Consider the following 20,419-nt stretch of genomic DNA (forward strand, 5'->3'; position numbering starts at 1 on the left):
GATTGTTTTAATGCAAATCTTTTTCTTCACAACACGTGCGTTGCTCATTAGTGTGCATATATCCATGTTTTTTTTTAAACTCTAAAAGGTATTACATGACACAGAAAGGCAGATATATTGTGTGTCCAGAATTTCCACAATGAGCACCCCCTTTTAACCAGATCAGGAAACAGAATCTGACAGCCCTAGAGAAGTCCCTCTCAGGCTGCCTTTGTATCATCCCGAGAGTAAACACTGTCCTAGCCAGTGTACATTCATTTTGCTAGCATTTGAACTTTATATAAATGGAATCATGCAGTGGGTACCCTTCTGTGTTTGGGTTCATTCACTCAACACGCTCCTCATGAGATTCACCCATGTCTACCTGTATGTGTAGGTGGTTCCTTTTCATTGCTGTATAGTATTCCACAGTGTGAAAATGCCATGGTTTATCCATTCACCTGTTGATGAGCATTTGGTTTGCTTCTAATTTGGGGATGTCACAAACTAGACTATTACAAACTAGTGATTTGTAGTATCACAGACTATTACAGATTATTGCTGCTCTAAATATACATGTTTTGAGAGACATAGCACTCATTTTGGGGGCTTATACCCACCCAGGAGTGAAATTGTTGGGTCATAAGGTACGTGTATATCTAACTTTAGTAGAAACTTCCAGTTTGTATCATTTCACATTCCCACCAGCAGTGTATGAATGATTCAGTTGCTGTACATCCAACCCTTGGTGTGGTCAGTCTTGTAATTTGAGCCATTCTAATGGGTGTGCATTCTACTGTGGTTTTAATTTGCATTTTCCTGATGACTAAAAACAACGAATGAAGTGGAGCTCCTCTTCATATATTTACTGACTATTTGGATAGCCTCCTGTGAAGTGCCCATTCAAGTCTTTTGCCCATTTTCCTATTAATATTCCTGCCTTTTTCTAATTGTTTTGCGGGTGTTCTTATATATTCTGGGTACAGGTCCTTTGTCTGATATATGTGTTGTGAATATTTTCTCCCACTGTGTGGCTTGCCTCTTCATTCTCTTAACGTTGTCTTTTGATGAACAGTATTTCTTAATTTAAAGGTAGTCTAATTTGATAATTACTTAATCATTATTTCCTGTACAGCTAAAATTCTGTGTCTTGTGTAAGAAATCTTTGCCTACTCCAAGGTCATGGAGATATTCTTTGATGTTTTCTTCTGAAAGCCTTATTGTACTCCTTTCACATTTAGATTTATAAGCCAAATGGTATTTAGTATATTTATTATTGTGTACAGTGTGGGTCAAGGTTCTCTTTTTCCCCCACATGGATGTCCAGTTGACTCAGCTCCATTTATTGAAAAGACTTTCCCTACTGAACTGCAATTTCACTTTGTCATAAATCTGGGAGCCCTATACATGTGGGTTTGTACATGCAGGTATTGCTAATCGATGCATGTTTTATCATAGTCTCGATTGCATTTTTTGCATTATGTTCTCATTCAGTGCTATGCCTTGTAGCCTCAAGACTCATCCATGTGGCTCTGTGCGCCTCTACTCTGGCTTCTAACTGCTGTATGGAGTTGATGGTGTGCACTCGCCATGTTCCACTTTCCCAGTAATGGACAACCAGGCTCTCCCCAACCCCCAACCTGTCCCTGCCCCGTCCCCGCTAATAGCACTACACTGAACATCATCATACATGCTCTTTATAAACCAGCATGGAAAAGTTTATGGGCCATATACATAGGGAAAGAATTGCTGGCCCATGGCGGCTATGCACTAATTTAATTTGACTCAGATTGCCTTCCGAATGGCTGCCCCACCAGCAGGCATGAGGGTTATGATGTCCTCACATTTCCACCAATACTTAGTGTCTCCGGCTTCCTAACTTTTCGCAGACTAATAGCCAACATATCATTTACATATTGTCTCTCTCTATCCTTTCTTTGTAACCAGTAGTAGATAAGGGAGTAGTTAGTTCCTACTCTATGAAAACCTCAATGTATTAAAGATGTGAAAAATTAAAGTGTTATTCTAAGGAAATGCATTTCACTTGTGATTGGTGACTACCACAGTGGGGAAGAATATATAAATGGCAAAATAATATGAGCACAATGGCAGAGGTAGGACGTTTGTCATTTGCCTTGGAGTCTTGACAACCCAAAGGTATGTGTGCCAGCTAGAGCGCCAGGAGGAAGCAGATGGCCCCCTCAAAGGGGTAAAATTAAGGAGAGTTGAATGAAGGGACTATTTAGGTGTGTGGAGATTCCTCCCCACCCCCAGGGACTGGGGCAGGGCAGGGAGTAGTGAGAGGGGAGAGAGGCATCCCCAGGAGGAGTGGGGGATGTAGGGAGAGGCACCAGGTCCTGGGGAAGCTGGTCAGGCAGGGAGGGAACAAGTCCCTCAGCCCTTTCTCTCTCCTCTCATCTCCTGCTAGCGAAACCCAGCCAAAAGTCTGAGGCCTTTAAGGGCCAGGGAGCCCATTCATATAGTTCACGCCAGCCAGGCTCCCTGGGCTCAGAGTAGGTGCAGAAGAGGGGAGAAGGCACCTGAGGGGCAGACGGAAGACACCCAGTGAGGTAGCCACACACACTCACCAACACAGTAAACATTCAATGTCAACTTAGGTCAGAAGTGGCATTCTGGGACACATTTGGTTTTCAGCCCCACTGTGTTTTATAAAAACGTAAATCAGTTGCCAACGTTTAAAAACAGGGAGATTTTTATCTCCAGATTTTTGGCACCTCATGGGCCATCATGTGATATGGCAACACTAGGCCTTCACTCCTGTGAGACTCCAGATGCCAGGGCCATGTGGCCGCTGCCCCCTTTTAGGAGGGCCTCGTTCTCTCACGTGGAGCCTGCCTGGCCCTGGTGGGCATTTCAGTTCTGGACCCCAGCTTCATGCTAACGAGATTGTAATCACAAACCCCCAAGTCTCACAGCATAGTCCTCTATAAAGTCACCATCCAGGTAGTCCAGGATGTGTTTCTATTAATTTTCTCTGAGGATCATTGAAATGAAGTTACAAAATTAAAAATATTCTCCTGGGTCCTTGTCTTCCAAGCATGAGTTCCCAAACACCCAGGGTCCCCCAGAACCCACTGAAGAAATCCTGATCTAGTCCTAAACCCTCATTTTGGAAATGGGAAAATGGAGGCCCAGAGAGGAGGGATGTGCTCTTGAAGTCACATAGCTGGTCATCAGTAAAAGCAGGACTGAATCCAGTTGCCCTCATTCTGCACCATGCTGGGGATGCACTCAAGTTCTACTTGGGCCTCAGCATGGACCACAATCTGCTATGGGCATCGCCTTTGGAAGGCAGAATCACCAAATACCCAGTTCAGCATCTTTTCTGTCATCACTTCCTCATGTGTGATCCATGTGTTCACACAGGTCCCCCATCCTATCCAAACAGCACAAAACCCACACTTAGGCAAACAAGATTGCCATTTGGATTTACTGTTTGTTTCTGCATATTCACTTTCAAATTAGAGGCAAACATTCAAGATCCAACTTGAAGCACAAAAAAATACAGGTCAGTCAGTGTGTGTTTTCTAGCAATGTGTATTTTCTACTGCCAGAGTCAAATGCAGTGTTGATAATGTTACAAATGGTTAATGTTAGGAAATAAAAGTTATTGGGAGATTTCAAGTGGCTAAAAATGGAAATAAACTGGCAATATAAATCATGATTTCTGTACTCATGGGAAACTTAAAAGTGCGACTGCTAAATTATTTAGTGATAAAATGCAAACAGTGTCTGTACAGGCTAAGGTCTCTGCTGTAACAAGAGAGCCAAAAATACAGTGGCTTAAAGGAGATAGAAGCTTATTTCTCTCCCCTGGATAGTTCCTACATGAGCAGCCTCATTGGCAAGGAGGCTCTGCTCCAAGCAGTTAGTGTGGGTTTCCAGTTCCTTCTTCCATCCCGTGCTCTGTGGACCAGGGCTTGCTTCCCTGGTGGCGCAGTGGTTAAGAATCCGCCTGCCAATGCAGGGGGCATGGATTCGAGCCCTGGTCCGGGAAGATCCCACATGTTGTGGAGCAACTAAGCCTGTGTGCCACAACTACTGAGCCCACGTGCCACAACTAGTGAAGCCCGTGTGCCTAGAGCCTGTGCTCTGCAACAAGAGCAATGAGAAGCCCCCCACACCCCAACAAAGCGTAGCCCCCACTTGCCGCAACTAGAGAAAGCCCATGCGCCGCAACGAAGACCCAACACAGCCAAAAATAAATAAATAAAATAAAATAAAAGTGGGCAAATGATTTGCATAGATCATTTCACCAAAGAAGCAATACAAACGACCAATAGGCATGTGAAAGATGCTCAAAATCATTCATCATTAGGGAAGTGCAAGTCGAAACCACCTTGAGACAGGCTGGCGGTTTGTGCCTTTTAGAAGGCTGAAATCGTGGCAGGTCCAGAAACTGACACCCAATTCCATTTCACTGGTATCAAAAAATATTTCAACTCTTATACTCTCACAGGGAGAATGAACTGTGTACTGGTCACGTATAAAGGCATTGCTTGGATAGTCTTATACTTCAAGTTAAGGTCCAAAAAAACTCCAGCTGTGAAAGCCACATAAATGGATTCTAAACTGTACCTCATCTCATAAGTTCTCATGCCTGGAGAAACTAATGTCAACTCATCATGTGATACTCAATTTGTACAATAAATTATGAACCTGGGGGAAAAAATCACATTGAGAAACTACTTCACACCCACTGGGTTGACCGTAATTTTAAAAAATAAAATAAAAAAGGAAAATAACAAGTGGTGGCGAGGATGTGGGGAAATTGGAACCTTTGTACATTGCTGATGGGAATGTGAAATGGTTCAGCTGCTTTGGGAAACAGTCTGGCATTTCCTCAAAAGGTTAAACATAGAGTTACCAGATGACCCAGCCATTCCACTCCCAGTTGATACTCAAGATAACTGAAAACACGTGTCTACACAAAAACTTGTACCTTATTGTTCGTAGCAGTATTGTTCATAATCACCAAAAAGTGGAAACAACCCAAATGTCCATCAGCTGATGGATAGAGAAGTAAAATGTAGTATATCCATATAATGGAATATTACTTGACTGTAGAAGGAATGAAGTACTGATACATGCCACAGCGTGGACAGACCTTGAAAACATTATTCTGCCTGAAAGAAGCCAGACACAAAAGGCCTGCATGATTCCATTTATGTGAAGTATCCAGAATAGGTAAATCCTTAGAGACAGAAAATAGATGAATGGTTGCCTAGGGTTAGGAGACGGGAGAATGGGGAGTGACTTCTAATGGGTACAGGGTTTCTTTTTGGGGTGATAAAAATGTTACTAGATAAAAGTGATGGTTGCACAACTCTGTGAATATACTAAAAACCACTGAATTTACACCTTAAAAGGGTGAATTTTATAGTATGGGAATGTAGCTCATACTAAAACTGTTATTTTTTTAAAGTTATTTATTTATTTTTGGCTGCTTTGGATCTTCGTTGCTGCACGTGGGCTTTTTTTAGTAACAGCGAGCAGGGGCTACTCTTCGTTGTGGTGCACAGGCTTCTCATTGCGGTGGCTTCTCTTGTTGCAGAGCACGGGCTCTAGGCACGCAGGCTCAGTAGTTGTGGCACACGGGCTTAGTAGCTCCACGGCATGTGGGATCTTCCCGGACCAGGGAGCGAACCCGTGTTCCCTGCATTGGCAGGCGGATTCTTAACCACTGCACCACCAGGGAAGTCCCTAAAACTGTTACTTAAAAAAAAGAAAATGGGGCGAGAATTCCCTGCCTGGCGGTCCAGTGGTTAGGACTCTGCGCTTCCACCGCAGGGGCATGGGTTCCATCCCTGGTTGGGGAACTAAGATCCCAAATGCCACGCCGCCAAAAAAACAACAAAAATGGGAAGAGGGAAGAGAGGTCCCAAACAATTTCTTTGTAAGCAAGCAAGGCGGAAAGTGTACACATTTCCCCTCCCCCACCCCGCTTAAGTAATCCCGTGCCTACTTCTTGCCCCAGGGATGTGGGAAACCTGGCAGTCCAGCTACTACAGAGGGGGAGATGTGGTTCCTGCTCTCAAGGGACATTCAGTCTAGCATATTCCTTCCTCTTCATTCCCCACAGCCTGTCAGTGGCTGACTCTTACTTTTTCATCTCTAAATAACTCTCCAGTATGCCTCCTCCCATCCCCTCAGCTTCTGCCCTGGTCCAGCCTCTTCCTCTCTCTCCTGGGTCCTTTCCCCAGTCTCTTCCTCCCTGGGCTCTGGGCTGCTATTCTTGCTCTCTCTGATGCACCCTTCCCACAGAAGCCAGAGATATTCCTGAGACCCAACTCTCATCCTGTCCTTCTCCCTCCTTAACCCTCTGTGGCTCCCTAGCGTATTATGTGTCCCCACTAAACTGAGCTCTGCCTCGTATTCAGAGCCTAGAACAGTGTGGGGCACATAGTGGGTGCTCAGGTATTTCCTGAACGAATGAACAGCACTGACTAGGGTAAGAAACAGGGCAGCTTTCCTGTGGAAGTGACATCTCAGGAAAACTTGAAAGGACAGAGAAGCGGTCTCCAGGTGGGCATGGGAGGGGGGGGAGAGGGGGAGGGCGTCCCAGGTAGGAGGAGCCGCCTGCCCAGAGACCTGATAGTTGCAGGGAGCTGGGCCTGAGCAGGATTTGGCTGGCGGTGGAGGGCTGGGGTGAAGCTGGAAGGGGGAGTTCCTGGAGGAGACGAGGGCTCATCAGGGCGTGTCCTGCAGATGAGCGGGAGGCCGTGCAGAAGAAAACCTTCACCAAGTGGGTGAACTCGCACCTCGCTCGCGTTGGCTGCCACATCGGGGACCTCTATGCGGACCTCAGGGATGGCTTCGTGCTCACGCGGCTCCTGGAAGTGCTGTCCGGGGAGCAGCTGGTGAGGGGGCCAGAAGGGCTGGGTAAAGGGGGCGGCCCTAGCGTCTCGGGCTGGACTACTGCAGGCCTGGCTAATGGGTGGATGGAGCCACCTAAGAAAGGCGGGGTGGGTAAAAGGCACCTCATTTGGGTGGGCGGGGCTATGGCCCAGGGATGGAGCCTGGTTGTGAGGAGCCTGGGGTTGTGGCTTGGAACAGAGACGGGTTTCCGTCAGAGAGGGCTGCCCTTCGGGGCGGGACTCTGGGCTTGAGTGGGGCTCCGCTGGAAGGGGTGGGGCTATTGGAAAAGGGAGGAGCTTTATTAGAAGGGACTGGCCTGGGGTTGCGGTAGTAGGAGGCATGGCTATAAAACAGGGGCAGGACTCTTGTTGTAGGGGGTCTACGGTTGAGGGTGTGGTTGTCATCGGAAGGGTGAGGCCTAGGTCACGGGAGTCTGGGGGAGAGAAGGAACTCTTGTATGGGTGTGGCTTGTTGTATGGGTTGCAGTTGTATTTCTGGGCTTGGATGGGACTTCATCGCAAAGGGTGGTGTTCTGATGGAGCTAGAGATTGGTTAAAGGACCAGAGCCTGAAGCTCAGGAAGTCGTGAGGGCCATGGCTATAGAATAGGAACAAACACCCTTGGAAGGAATAGAGCTATAAAAAAAGAGGAGAGCCCTGGAGTGGGGCGGGGCCTGATAGAATGGGCGTGGCTCAAGACAGGGACCTGAAAAGGAGGAAGTGAGTGGTGGAACTAGTGGCAAAACATTGGTGGCCTGGGGCAGAGATCCAATGGAAGGGGCGGGAGTATGGCTACAGGCAGAGGGCGGAGCTTCATGATAAAAGGCGTGGCTATCAGTTTGGAGGTGGAGCTTAAGTTGAAGGGGCGAGGCCTGGAACTTGAAAAAGTCCTGAAAGGAGGTGACTTGAAAGGTTCTGGCTATGAACGGGTCAGGCCTTCTTTAGAAGGATTAGGTCCTGGGTCTTTGATAAGACTGAAGGGGCGTGGCCTGGACTTGGACATGGGGTTGGGGAGCGTAGTTATGGGGGTGGCCTTCTTTGGAAGGGGTGGGGTCGAGGGCACAGTGCTCTTGGCGAGGTGCCGGATTTCCTAATGCCCCTGCCGCCCTAGCCAAGGCCCACGCGTGGTCGCATGAGGATCCACTCACTGGAAAATGTAGACAAGGCACTGCAGTTCCTGAAGGAGCAGCGTGTGCACCTGGAGAACGTGGGCTCACATGACATCGTGGACGGGAACCACCGACTCACCCTCGGGCTGGTCTGGACCATCATCCTGCGCTTCCAGGTGATCTCCAAGTGACTCCAGCCCAGTCCACCCCCTGGGGTGGGGCCTTAGGACGGTGTCCCTCACCCACTCAATCAATCATTCCAAAAATATTCCTAATATGTTCCAGGAACCCTGTTTTAAAAAATCATTATCACCACCATCATTATGATCCTCGTTTACATAGTTTTTACTCTCTTCTAAGCACTTGGCATTTAATATGCACAGCAACCCCAAAAATTAGGTACTATTCATTATTCCAGTTTACCAGTGAGGTAACTGAAGCTGAGGAATGTGAAGTAATATGCTCAAGATCACACAGCTAGGTAGTAGAGTTGGAACTGGAATCCAGGCAGTCTTGCTCCAGTTCAGAAACAAAATAGACAAATTTTCTGTTTTATGGAGCAAGACACGGGTGGGGAGGTTAGACAGATAATAAATAAACACGTCAATGTGCAAACAAGACATGTATGGGAAAAGGATCAATTCTAGGCAGAGAAGTAAAAAGAGCTATGAGAAAAGAATAGATTATGATAAAGCAGTAAAAGCGATCTAAAATATCCAGTTGATTGTGTTGAGATTTTAGCCTTGGGGACCAGAGAAGGGCTCTCTGAGAAGCTGATGGCTGAGTGAAGATGAAAGGAGAAAGCATTCCAGGCAGGGGGCACAGCAGATGCAAAGGCCCTGGGGTGGGAATGAGCTTGGCATGTTACAGGTACAGAAAGACCAGTATGGCTAGAGACTGGGAGGCAGGGGGGAGACAGGGAGGAGTTGAGCTCAGAAGGGTCGGCAGGGCCTTGGTGATCTGTGATGAGCAATTTGATCTTACTCTGTCTGAGATGGGGAGAAATTAGAGAGTTTTATCAAGAGGAGGGGCATAATCAGATTTAGAAGGATCCCTCTGGGTTGAGGGTCATGGCCAAAATTGGGAGCTGGGAGCCCAAGGAAGAGACTGGAGCTGGACCACCGTGTGGCCATAAGGAGGTGAAGAGGGGGCCAGGTAGGAAAGACTCTGGGAGGAGGGAGGAGTGGACATGCCATATGGGAAGGGGAGGGGGAGAGAAGGGGTTCTCCCACCCGCAGCCTGAAGCTGCCTCTCCCATCTCTGCTGCCACTCTCAGGCTCAAGCCTTCCACACCCCAACAGCCATGTTTTGTATCCTCACAGATTCAAGTCATCAAAATTGAGACTGAGGACAACAGAGAGACTCGCTCGGCCAAGGACGCGCTGCTCTTGTGGTGTCAGATGAAGACAGCTGGGTAAGCTCCCCCACCCCGAGGAGGGCCAGGCCCTAACCTCTGGGCTTCCCTCTGGGACAGGAGCTCAAGGGGCAGCCCAAATCCTCAGCATCAAAAGTTACATCTGAAATTAATGAACTGGTAGCAGACTCTTCCGACCTTGATGAATAAACCTGTATAACAATCTGGAAGGCCAGGTTCAAATTTAGAACTCAGACTCCTCAGGGAACAATGTCAGAAGGTGGTGGGCTGTCCTCATCCTGCTCCCTTCTCCCCCCCCATCTCGTCCTGCACCTCAAAAGGCCTCATGTGTACCTGGATGGACCCCTGACCCTATTCCCAAGCTTTCCCCCGCTCCCCCACCCCTGAAAGCAGCCACCCCTCAGCCTGGGGGGGCACACACCACGGCTCAGGCAGCTCAGGGTCCTGGTACCTTCAGTGGGGTTGGGAAGAGGGGCTCGCAGACACCACCGGGCATGTCCCTGGTCCCCCTGCTGGGAGGGGCCTGACATGAAACTGAAGTGCCCTCTGGAGAGCAGCCCTGGGAGGAAGGCGGGAGGGGCAGGTATGGATGCAGACTGGGCTTTCTCTGACTCTTGTCCTCCTGGGGCTCTCTGTCTGTCTTGCAATGCTATCTGTTCTTCCGTGTGTCTGTGTTTACCTCTATGTCTGCTTTTCCTCGTTCCGATCTCTCCTCCCCTCCTCTCTCCCCTCCTGTATCTCTCTCCGCACTCCTTTCTTTCCCCATCTCTGTCTGTACCTTGCTCTCTCTGTCTCTGTCTCTCTCTGTCCGTTCCTCTTTTCTCCTTCTTTCCTTCTCCTGCTTATTCCCTCTGCCTCTCTCTCTTTCTTGCTCCTCTCCTGTCCCCTTCCCTCTCCCTCCCTCTCTCTTTCTCTTTCCATCTTCCTGGCTCTTTGTTTCTTTCTTTCCTTCCTTCTTTCTGTCTTTCTTTCTTTCCCCTTCCTTCCTTCCTTCCTTCCCTCCTTCCTTCCTTTCTTTCTCTTTTTCTCTCTCTTTCTTTCTTTCTTTCTTCCTTATCTACTTATATATCATCTATATCTATCTACCCTTCTATCTACCTACCTATCTATCATCTATCTTTTATCATCTATCTATCTCCTATCTATCTATCTATCTGTCTATCTATCTATCTATCCAACCATCCATCAATCCATCTTTGTTTGTCTGTCTCTCCCTTCCTGCCTCTTTCCTCCTGACTCTCTCCATCTCTTCCTCTGTCTCTCCCTTCCATGCTGCCAGTTACCCTGAGGTAAACATCCAGAATTTTACCACCAGCTGGCGGGACGGCTTGGCCTTCAATGCCCTCATCCACCGTCACAGGTACCACCTGGCCTGGGGCAGCCCTGCCCTGCACCCTACCCCCGCCCCCATCCCTCAGGTACACACCTGTACACGGATGTATATAGATGACACACACAGACACAGGACCCACCCCCTTCCCCTCTCTGCACACATACACATTTCCGTTCACACACATGCTCTAACACACACACTTACACACAGATGCACACACAGACCCCTGTCCGGGCCACATACCCTGTACACACATGGAAACACGTGTGCCCTTGCACAGATGTGTGCACACAGGAATATACTCATGCACATATATGGCTTCTACCTCTGCCTGCTGCTTGGATGCCCACAGGGTGGGCAGCTCACTCCCCATGGATGGTCCACTCTGGAGTGTGCACAGCATCTCCTCCCATCAGAAAGTCCTTCCTCATGGTGAGCTCCCAGGCCCCCCATCTGCCTCCCTGTGAACCCACCTAGTCATACTTCAGGGCCCGGGGCTGAGCTGGCTGAGGAAGGGTACCCAGACAAATTACACCCACATCATGATTGACCATGTGACAGTTTGGGGAAACTGAGGCCTAGAGACTGGGAGGGACTTGCTCTAGTGTGAGGGAAGCCAGAACCCATATGTACACACTCATGCACATATGGGGAGACCCAGCCCCACCTATATACCCAGAAACCCGCAAGCTGTAACCAGGGTCCTGCTAACAAAGGGACAATTTACTGGGTGTACTGGCATTGGTCTAAGTGCTTTCCAATAAGTCATTAATATTCAATGACCCTAAGAGGCAGATGCTATTATTCTACCCATTTTACAAACGAGGAAACTGAGGCACAAAGCGATGCAGTAGCTCACCCAGAGTGACAGCCAGGAAATGGCCAAGCTGGGGCTTGAGTCAGGAGCACTGGCTCCAGACCTCATACTTCCAAGCACTACATAATACTATACAGAAACACACCCACGTAGACACGTGTGCGTTATGAAGTCAGACGTACATGTACCCTCACGCAGCGCTCACACCCACAGCTAAGTGCTGTACAGACGCGCACCAGCACACACAGCTTTCCCACTGGCCGGGTCGTGCTCCTCCTGCCCTCGCCCTGGGTGGGACTCAGACAGGGATGTCTTTTCATCCATTTGCCCACTGGCTTTGGAGCCTGCCTGCTGCCTGCCCTCTCTGTGCCCCTGCCCAGGCCCGATCTCGTGGACTTCAGCAAACTCACCAAGTCCAACGCCAACTACAACCTGCAGAGAGCTTTCCGCACGGCTGAGCAGCACCTGGGGCTGGCACGTCTGCTGGACCCTGAGGGTGAGCCCTGCATGGCCCCAGCCCAGATTTCCTCTTGGGGGACTCCCAACCCCAGTGCCATCCCCAACTCAACCCCATCTGGCTGCAGTATCATCCTAAACCCCAAGGCCACTTCAAATTCCAGCTCCCTCCCATCTCCCTCCCCTTCCTCATCTCCAATCCCACCTCCTTCCCATCCCCACATCTTCTACTTTCTCTATCTCTACCTCAAACCCAACCCCATCTCCATTCCTGTGTTCAGCTTAACCCCCCTTCCCCAACCCCATCCTTCATCACCTCCCCACCAAACCCAACCCCCCTCTCTTCCTAACCCCGGCCCCATCCCTGAAGCCAACACCATCCCCAACCCAATCTGCAGCACTGTCCTATTCCCATGCCCACCCCCTCCCCATCCCCAGCCCATCCCTTTGTCTGTCCCCATCCACAACTCTGTCCTCATCCCCAACCCCTTTCCCATTTTCAGTTTATTCCCAACCCCACCCCTGACTTCAACCTCATTCCCAGCCTATGATCTCACCCAGTACCAACCCCCCACCTCTGGAATAATGGCCATAATCCTACCCCACCAATCCCTCATATCTGGAATAAGGGTTGCTCCCTTTTTCTGAGCATCTACCATGTGCCAAGCACATGGCTGGGAATTGTATCAGCACTGTTCCCTTTCATCCTCACACTGACCTGGTTGGATAGAAGTCATCAATCCTGTTATAAAGTGATGGAAACAAAGGCTCAGAGATGTGAAGTCAGTAGCCCAGCATCACACTGAAAACCCAGTAAACACGACTTTCTGATTCCAGGATTCATGGTCTGAATCATTCCTCTACCTTGCCTCTTACAGTGCCTGACACATAGTAGGTGTTTATTGGATGTCGGTTTCATGAGATGAGGAAGAATAAGGGCAAAGTATAATGCTGTGCATTCAATGAGTAAATTAAAATGATAATCAGGATTTACTGAGTTTCTCCTCTGTGCCAGGTTATTCTCTCTAATACTGATAGTGTTTCTAGGTGGCTGGCATTGTGACTATCCTTACTGTAACAAGGTGGGGGGCTTCCCTGGTGGCGCAGTGGTTGAGAGTCTGCCTGCTGATGCAGGGGACACGGGTTCGTGCCCCGGTCCGGGAGGATCCCACATGCTGCGGAGCAGCTGGGCCCGTGAGCCATGGCCGCTGAGCCTGTGCGTCCGGAGCCTGTGCTCCGCAACGGGAGAGGCCACAACAGTGAGAGGCCCGCGTATGCAAAAAAACAAAAACAAACAAACAAACAAAAAAACAATGGGGAAACTGAGCTCCAAGAAGTTAGGTTTATTTCTTAAGGATATTCAGTGAGTAAGTGATTGAGCTGGGATTCAAGCTCAGGCTGCCTCCAAAGCCCGTGTCCTTGACTTCAAACTTCACATACCATTCATACACTTAGTGTATGTATTTACTGAGCTCCTACTGTGTACTGGGCATGGAAGGAACAGTGGCAAAAGACAGGCATAGCCCTTGTCCTCATGGAGCTCAAACTCTAGGTAAGAACATAATCACATAAGAGAATATGTAATTATAAATTGTGATTCATTCTAGGAAGAAATGATAAGACGTTATGAGGAAGAATAACACGAGGAGACCATCTCTAGACAGGATGAACAGAAAGGCTTATTTGAGGAAACTTAAGTCGAGTGGAGCCCTGAAGGATGAGTGGGAGTTTGGCATGAAGAAAAGGAACAGTGTTTCAGACAGAACAGCATGTGCAAAGGCCCTGAGGTAGAAGGTAGAATAGTGTGTTCCAGAAATCATTATAGAGGGACGTCCCTGGTGGCACGGTGGTTAAGTATCTACTTGCCAGTGCAGGGGACACGGGTTCGAGCCTGGTCTGGGAAGATCCCACATGCTGTGGAGCAACTAAGCCCGTGCACCACAACTACTGAGCCCATGAGCTGCAACTACTGAAACCCACGCGCCTAGAGCCCATGCTCCACAACAAGAGAAGCCACCGCAATGAGAAGAAAACCTGCTCACTGCAAATAGAGAAAAGCCCGTGCACAGCAACGAAGACCCAAAGCAGCCCCAAAAAAATTATTATAGATAATTTCTCTATGGTGGTTTATATGTGTCAGGCACAGTTAATCCCATGAGGCAGATGCCCACTGGGCAGATACAAAAACTGACGAACAGAGAGGTTAGTTATCTTGCCCAAGGTCACACAGCAAGTAAGAGTGAGTTCTCCCTCCCACCACTTAATACCTTCAGTCTCTCTGTCAGAGCGCTCATCATCATGCTCCCTCACTCTCCTTTAATCATCAGATGTGAACATGGAGGCTCCGGATGAGAAGTCCATCATCACCTATGTGGTCTCCTTCTACCATTATTTCTCTAAGATGAAGGCTCTGGCTGTGGAGGGGAAGCGAATTGGGAAGGTAAGAGGAGCCAGGGAATGGGGAGGGTGGGAGCCTGGGAACCATATCTGGGATGAGGCTGACCCCACCTTCCTTTGCCGGGTCAGGTCCTGGACCAGGTGTTGGAGGTGGGGAAGATCATTGAGCGCTACGAGGAGCTGGCAGCCGAGCTGCTGGCCTGGATCCACCGCACCGTGGGCCTCATCAGCAACCAGAAGTTTGCCAACTCACTGAGTGGGGTGCAGCAGCAGCTTCAGGCTTTCACAGCCTATTGCACACTGGAGAAGCCCGTCAAGTGAGGCCCAGCTCCGGGGGGAGGGTAGCCGGTGGAGGTGTGGAGGCAGGGTTCCTGAGCTCAGGCCCCTTCAGGTTTCAGGAGAAGGGGAACCTGGAGGTGCTGCTCTTCAGCATCCAGAGCAAATTGCGTGCCAGCAACCGTCGCCTCTACGTGCCCCGGGAGGGCTGTGGCATCTGGGATATTGACAAGGTGAGGCTGAGGATGTAGGGGAGAGGAAGGGTTGCTCTGTGAAGTTGTGTAGGTTGTGCACTGCTCAAGGGAGCCGTTCACACTGCAGACATCATGGACTGGATATTCATTCTGATGGTTTTTCCAGCAGTAAAGTGTCCCGAGGAAGCAACGTTTCTTTCCAATCTGCACAAAGGTGCCACAAGTGCTAGGAGTGACCTCAAATAGAGGAGCCAGGGCCATTAAACTGTGGGCAGTTGTTGGAATCTGACTGCTTCCTCCTGCCTCCTTAGGCATGGGGACAGCTGGAGAAGGCAGAACACGAGCGGGAGGCTGCCCTACGGGCTGAGCTGATCCGGCAGGAGAAGCTGGAACTACTAGCCCAGAGGTTTGACCACAAGGTGGCTATGCGGGAGAGCTGGCTGAATGAGAACCAGCGCCTGGTGTCCCAGGTACAGGGCGTAGGGCTTGGCTCTGGGGGAAAGGGAGGGAGGATGGCGCTGATGGTCCTGGGACCAGAGAGAGAGACTTGATCTCCTAAGCAACAGAGAAGTGTTGGATTAGTCTCCTAGGTGACAAATGAAGGTGGGAAGGGAGAATTGTTTTCCTAAGTGTTTGGCGGGGGAGGGGTGTGGGCCTGCTCTCCAGGGTAATAGGAAGGTGAGACTGGTCTCCAGGGTAACTAGAGAGGACAGAAGAGGGAGAGTATTTAATTATCTCTTAAGTGACAAAGGAGGTTGTTATCTGGTGTCCAGGGTAACTCAGGAGGATAGAATTGGTCTCCTAAGTAACAGGATATGGTAGGCCTGGTCCCCAGTCTCTAAGGAAATGGAAGGATGGGGCCTATTTCCTGGGTAACAAGTTTAGGGTTAGAGATGTAACAGGGAAGGGTGGAGCTGGTCTCCAGGGTAACTGCGGTTGGTGGAGCTGGTCTCCAGGGTAACTGGGGATGGTGGGGCTTGTCTCTAGGGTAACAGGGAAGGGTGGAGCTGGTCTCCAGGGTAACTTGGGGTGGTGGGGCTGCTCTCCAGGGTAACAGAGAAGGATGGGACTGGTCTCCAGAGTAACAGGAGCCAGTGGGGGAGTTTCCAGGGTCACGCAGGCTCAAGGTAACAGGTTGACTGCTGAGGCAACGCGGATGAGTGTCTGTGGCCTGCCCTGCCCCAGGACAACTTTGGGTATGAGCTGCCAGCAGTGGAGGCAGCCATGAAGAAGCATGAAGCGATTGAGGCAGACATTGCAGCCTATGAGGAGCGGGTGCAGGGCGTGGCAGAGCTGGCCCAGGCATTGGCGATTGAAAGCTACTATGATGCCCGCCGAGTGGCAGCCCAGCGTGACAGTGTCCTGCGGCAGTGGGCCCTGCTGACTGGGCTGGTAGGTGCCCGGCGGACACGGCTCGAGCAGAACCTGGCCCTGCAGAAAGTCTTCCAGGAGATGGTGTACATGGTGGACTGGATGGAGGAGATGCAGGTAGGGGCCAGATCGGGGGCCAATGATGGGAGTGGCATGCCAGGAGGGGAGGAAAGGGTATATACACTGAAAGAGTTGTCAAAGATGGAGGGGGAAGGGGAGAGAGACAGAAAGAGGTAAAGAGAAAAGGGGACAAAAAGAAAGAGTGAAAGATACAGAGAGAGACACAGAGGCAGAAAAAAGAACGTGTGAGAAAGAGAGAAAAATATCTGGAGAAATAGATAAAAATACACAGTAATATGGAGACAGAGCGAGTCAGGGACAGAGAGGCAGAGAGATTAAGTCAGAGGAAGATCGCGACAGTTTGAGAGAAAGAGAAATCAGAGAAAGAAGGAGAGAGAGCTGGAGAAGCAGACCCAAAGGTAGCAACAGAAATCTAAATGGCTACAGAGAAAGACACATAGGAAGATGGAATCCATGTGAGAGAGAGAGAGACCTACTGGAGACAGATAGACAGATACAGAGCAAGATGGAGATAAGAAGGATGGAAGCAAAGAGAGAGAGAGAAATACAGACACGAAGAGAGACATGGAGGGACTTCCCTGGCAGTCCAGTGGGTAAGACTCCATGCTCCCAATGTAGGGGGCCCAGGTTCGATCCCTGGTCAGGGAACTAGATCCCACATGCTGCAACAGAAGATCCTGCATGCCACACCTAAGACCCAGCACAGCCAAATAAATAAATAAATATTTTTTAAAAGATTAATTAATTATTTTTGGCTGCATTGGGTCTTAGTTGAGGCATGCCGGATCTTTCGTTGTGGCGCTCAGGCTTCTCTGTAGTTGTGGCATGAGGGTTTTCTCTTCTCTAGTTGTGGTGCACAGGCTCCAGGGCGCATGGGCTCTGTAGTTGTGGCGTGTGGGCTCTGTAGTTTTGTGGCACACAGGCTCTCTAGTTGAGATGTGTGACCTCAGTAGTTGTGGCGCGTGGGCTTAGCTGCCCCGCGGCATGTAGGATCTTAGTTCCCTGACCAGGGATCAAACCTGCGTCCCCTGCATTGGAAGGTGGATTCTTTATCACTGGACCACCAGGGAAGTCCCAATATTTTTTTAAAAAAGAGAGAGAGACATGGAAAGAAAGAGATAGAGGTCGAGATGGAGACAGAAGTGTAAATGAGAAAGGGGGGAAGGCAAAGAGAGACAGAAGAAGAGGGAGATGGAGGCATAGAGAGGGAGACACGGTGACATAGACAGAGCCCAGAATTGGGGAGACGATGAGAGATGGAACATCCAGAGAGACAGAGATGGAGAGAGATGATGACAGATACACGGAGACTGAGACAGATCAGAGTTCAAGTGATGGAGTAGAGAAGCAGAGGGCTGGCATGGGCGATGGAGGCGCGAGTGGCCTAAGGGCCAAGGCCAAAAATATACTCAGGGCTGACCCTACTTGTAGGCTCAGCTGCTGTCCCGGGAGTGTGGGCAGCACCTGGTGGAGGCAGAGGACCTGCTGCAGAAGCATGGACTGCTGGAGGGGGACATCTCGGCCCAGAGTGAGCGGGTGGAGGCGCTCAATGCTTGTGCCCTGCGTTTCTCCCAGCTTCAGGGTGAGTCTGAGGTTGGGGATTGGGGTGGAGACTTTCAGGGCTGGTGCTAATAGAAGCAGAATGTCTCCTGAGAGACAGAATGAAGGAGTGAGCTCCCCATCTTTGGAGGCATTCAAGCACCAACTAGGATCACACTCCATCAGGGATATCACATGGGAAATTAGTGCCTTGAGTGAGAGGTTGGACCACATGACTTCTTCCTGTTTTGAGATTCTGCAGTAATAGTTCACGTTTCTTGAGCACTTGTTATGTGCTAAGCCTTTCACAACTGATCTCAGTGAATACCATAAAAAGACTGGGTAAGGTAATTATTGTCAAGGCTTGTTTAGCATCAAGTGAGAGAAACTCAATTCAATTCACTTAAGGAGGAAAGGGGAAGGTACTGGCTGATGTAACTAACTGTGCAGGAAAGGATGAGCTTTGCTTCAGGTGTGGCTGGATCCAGGGATAGTTCAGTGATGCTTTTAAGACTCCATCTGTTTCTGACTCCAGTCTTTATGTCTGTGTCACTATTGGGCTGTGCCTCCCCTTGTGGTGTAAATCTGGGATCATCCAGCAGCTTCGCAGACCCAGCAAGAGACAGGCCCCTTTCTCTCAATATCCTGGCAAAAGGTCCAAGGAAAGTTTTCATTAGCCCACTGTAGGTCCCGTTCCCATCACTCAGCCAAGCATTATGGCCCCAGGCTATCCAGTGATCTAATTGGCCACATCTATGCGACATGCCCTCCCAGAGCCAAGAGTGGGGTCAGCTCCCTTCAAAGACATGAACTGAGAAGGAGGGGGGTGGGGCGCCATTATCAGATGCAGGGACATGGATGCTGATAGGCAAAACCCAGACTGGCTCTAAAAATGCTCTCATTTTACTGATGTCAACGCCCTCCAGCCAAAGACCACCAGGAACCCTGCTGTAGTCAAACCAAGCTGGGTTTTTTGGTCCTTTGCACACACCAGGGGAACCATGGGGCATCTTAGTAAGAGGATGTTAAGAGGGGCTTGTTATAGGATGTGGGCTTGTGTTAGGTGATTTGGGATGATTTAACATAGTGTGTTTTGCTGCAGATTGGATGCTGTCAGGAAGTGGGGGTAATTAGATGATTGCACATCTTAATCATTTTTATCCAGGTAGTGGGAGGAACAGGATTGGCAGGAGTGGTTCACCTTGGCCAGGTGAGGGGGCGGGCAGGGGGTGGCCATTTTTGTGGTTTGCACAGTGACTTTGTTTTGGGTGCTCTCAGACGTGATTGTGGAACGGTCTTGTCTTCGTCCCGCTGCATCCCTATTGCAGAGCGGTCTTGTCTGATGTTGTGTCCTGTGCAACTGTGTATGAGTGCTGACAGCATCAGGGCTGCTTTTTTCTTTCTCACTGATGAGTAAACTGAGGCCCAGAGCTGCAGAGCTGATCAGAGAGAGCGCTTGGAGGCTGAGTCTGTCTCACTCCTTTATCTGGAGCCATGGCCCTTGGGAATCCTGGAGCATTGTTAGGAAAGGAAGACGCTGTCCAGCTTGCAGGATGGCCAGGGGTTTCTCACCCTCATGGACTGGGTCATGTCCTAAGAGCAGATGTTGAGGTCTCCTTCCAAGCCCCAGTGCAGACATCCCCATCCTAGCTCAGCCCATCACCAACCTCATGACCCCACGAGACACTGTGGGGACCCTCTCCTTCATCTTCACTCTTCATCCTCATTCTTACGGATGTTTGTCAAGGAAGCTCCCTCGGTCTTTTCCCTGTGAGGTCTCGGTGCCTGGTGACAATGCGCCAGCAGCACCGTGGAAACAGCAAAGAGACTAGTGTGTGTGGGGGTGTTGTCATGGTGACGGGAGGCAGCGCTGTCTGATAAGTGGTCCAGAGTGTGGCATCCTGCTCAACTAATTCTTAGCTGATCCTGGGCAAGTAGCTTCCGTCCCTGGGTGTGAGTTTCTTCATCTGCAAGATGGGGCTAAGGAGGATACTGGCCTCATAGAATGGTTGTGAGAATTAAATGACAGTGTGTCAGAGTAAGGGCCAGATACATGGATGCTGTTGATGTTTATTATTCAGTTGGATGCCTCCATATTTGGGTCAATTTCAGTGAATGTCCAGGAATGCAGAAATCCCACAGGCCATCTAGGGCAGTGTCTCTCATACTGTTTTGACCCAGTAAGAAATACATTTACCTCATGACCCAGAGTTCACAGGCACACGTGCAGACACACACACACACAGACACACAGAGACACAAAGTCTTTATAAAACAATGCTTCTCCTTACCTCTGATATTTTCTATTCATTCTATTCCATTTCATTAAAGAAATGCTGGCTGCAACCCATTAAGTTAATCTCACAGAGTTCTTAGTCACAAACCAGAGGTCCAGGAGGAAGGTGAAATATTTGAAGACAAAAAAGGAGTTTAGGTCATCACTGGGTTAATAGATAAGGTGACAGAGGATGAGAGAGGGAACCCAGAAGCACAGCTTAAGAGTAGAGAAGTTCCATCGGGTCCATTTCTGAAGGGAAAACACTGTATATTTACACTAAAATATACACATTCTAGGATTCTCTGAATCTCTGTTTCCATTCATCATTCAATCAGT

At 49.4% G+C, this 20,419-nt stretch overlaps 2 protein-coding genes across 2 annotated transcripts in view; both read left to right on the forward strand.

The window, feature by feature from the left end:
- Positions 1 to 20,419, forward strand: part of SPTBN4 (spectrin beta, non-erythrocytic 4) — a gene marked incomplete at its 3' end in the record, with an annotated part of 69,222 nt that overhangs the window by 4,246 nt on the left and 44,557 nt on the right. Inside the window, exons 2-12 of the mRNA XM_079723839.1 lie at positions 6,709 to 6,860; positions 7,969 to 8,142; positions 9,289 to 9,380; positions 10,621 to 10,701; positions 11,872 to 11,987; positions 14,275 to 14,387; positions 14,474 to 14,661; positions 14,736 to 14,853; positions 15,126 to 15,284; positions 16,000 to 16,302; positions 17,698 to 17,848. Of these exons, the coding sequence (XP_079579965.1) occupies positions 6,709 to 6,860; positions 7,969 to 8,142; positions 9,289 to 9,380; positions 10,621 to 10,701; positions 11,872 to 11,987; positions 14,275 to 14,387; positions 14,474 to 14,661; positions 14,736 to 14,853; positions 15,126 to 15,284; positions 16,000 to 16,302; positions 17,698 to 17,848 (1,647 nt within the window). The remainder of the gene's footprint in view (positions 1 to 6,708; positions 6,861 to 7,968; positions 8,143 to 9,288; positions 9,381 to 10,620; positions 10,702 to 11,871; positions 11,988 to 14,274; positions 14,388 to 14,473; positions 14,662 to 14,735; positions 14,854 to 15,125; positions 15,285 to 15,999; positions 16,303 to 17,697; positions 17,849 to 20,419) is intronic.
- Positions 2,085 to 4,560, forward strand: LOC307066204 (ATP synthase membrane subunit K, mitochondrial-like; the record flags this gene model as incomplete). The annotated part of the gene is made up of 2 exons (XM_079723304.1): positions 2,085 to 2,093; positions 4,372 to 4,560. 2 exons carry the CDS (start codon positions 2,085 to 2,087, stop codon positions 4,558 to 4,560), a joined length of 198 nt encoding a protein of 65 aa, XP_079579430.1.

This window comes from Hyperoodon ampullatus (assembly GCF_949752795.1).
Source record: "Hyperoodon ampullatus genome assembly, chromosome: 18".
NCBI classification, from domain to species: domain Eukaryota; kingdom Metazoa; phylum Chordata; class Mammalia; order Artiodactyla; family Ziphiidae; genus Hyperoodon; species Hyperoodon ampullatus.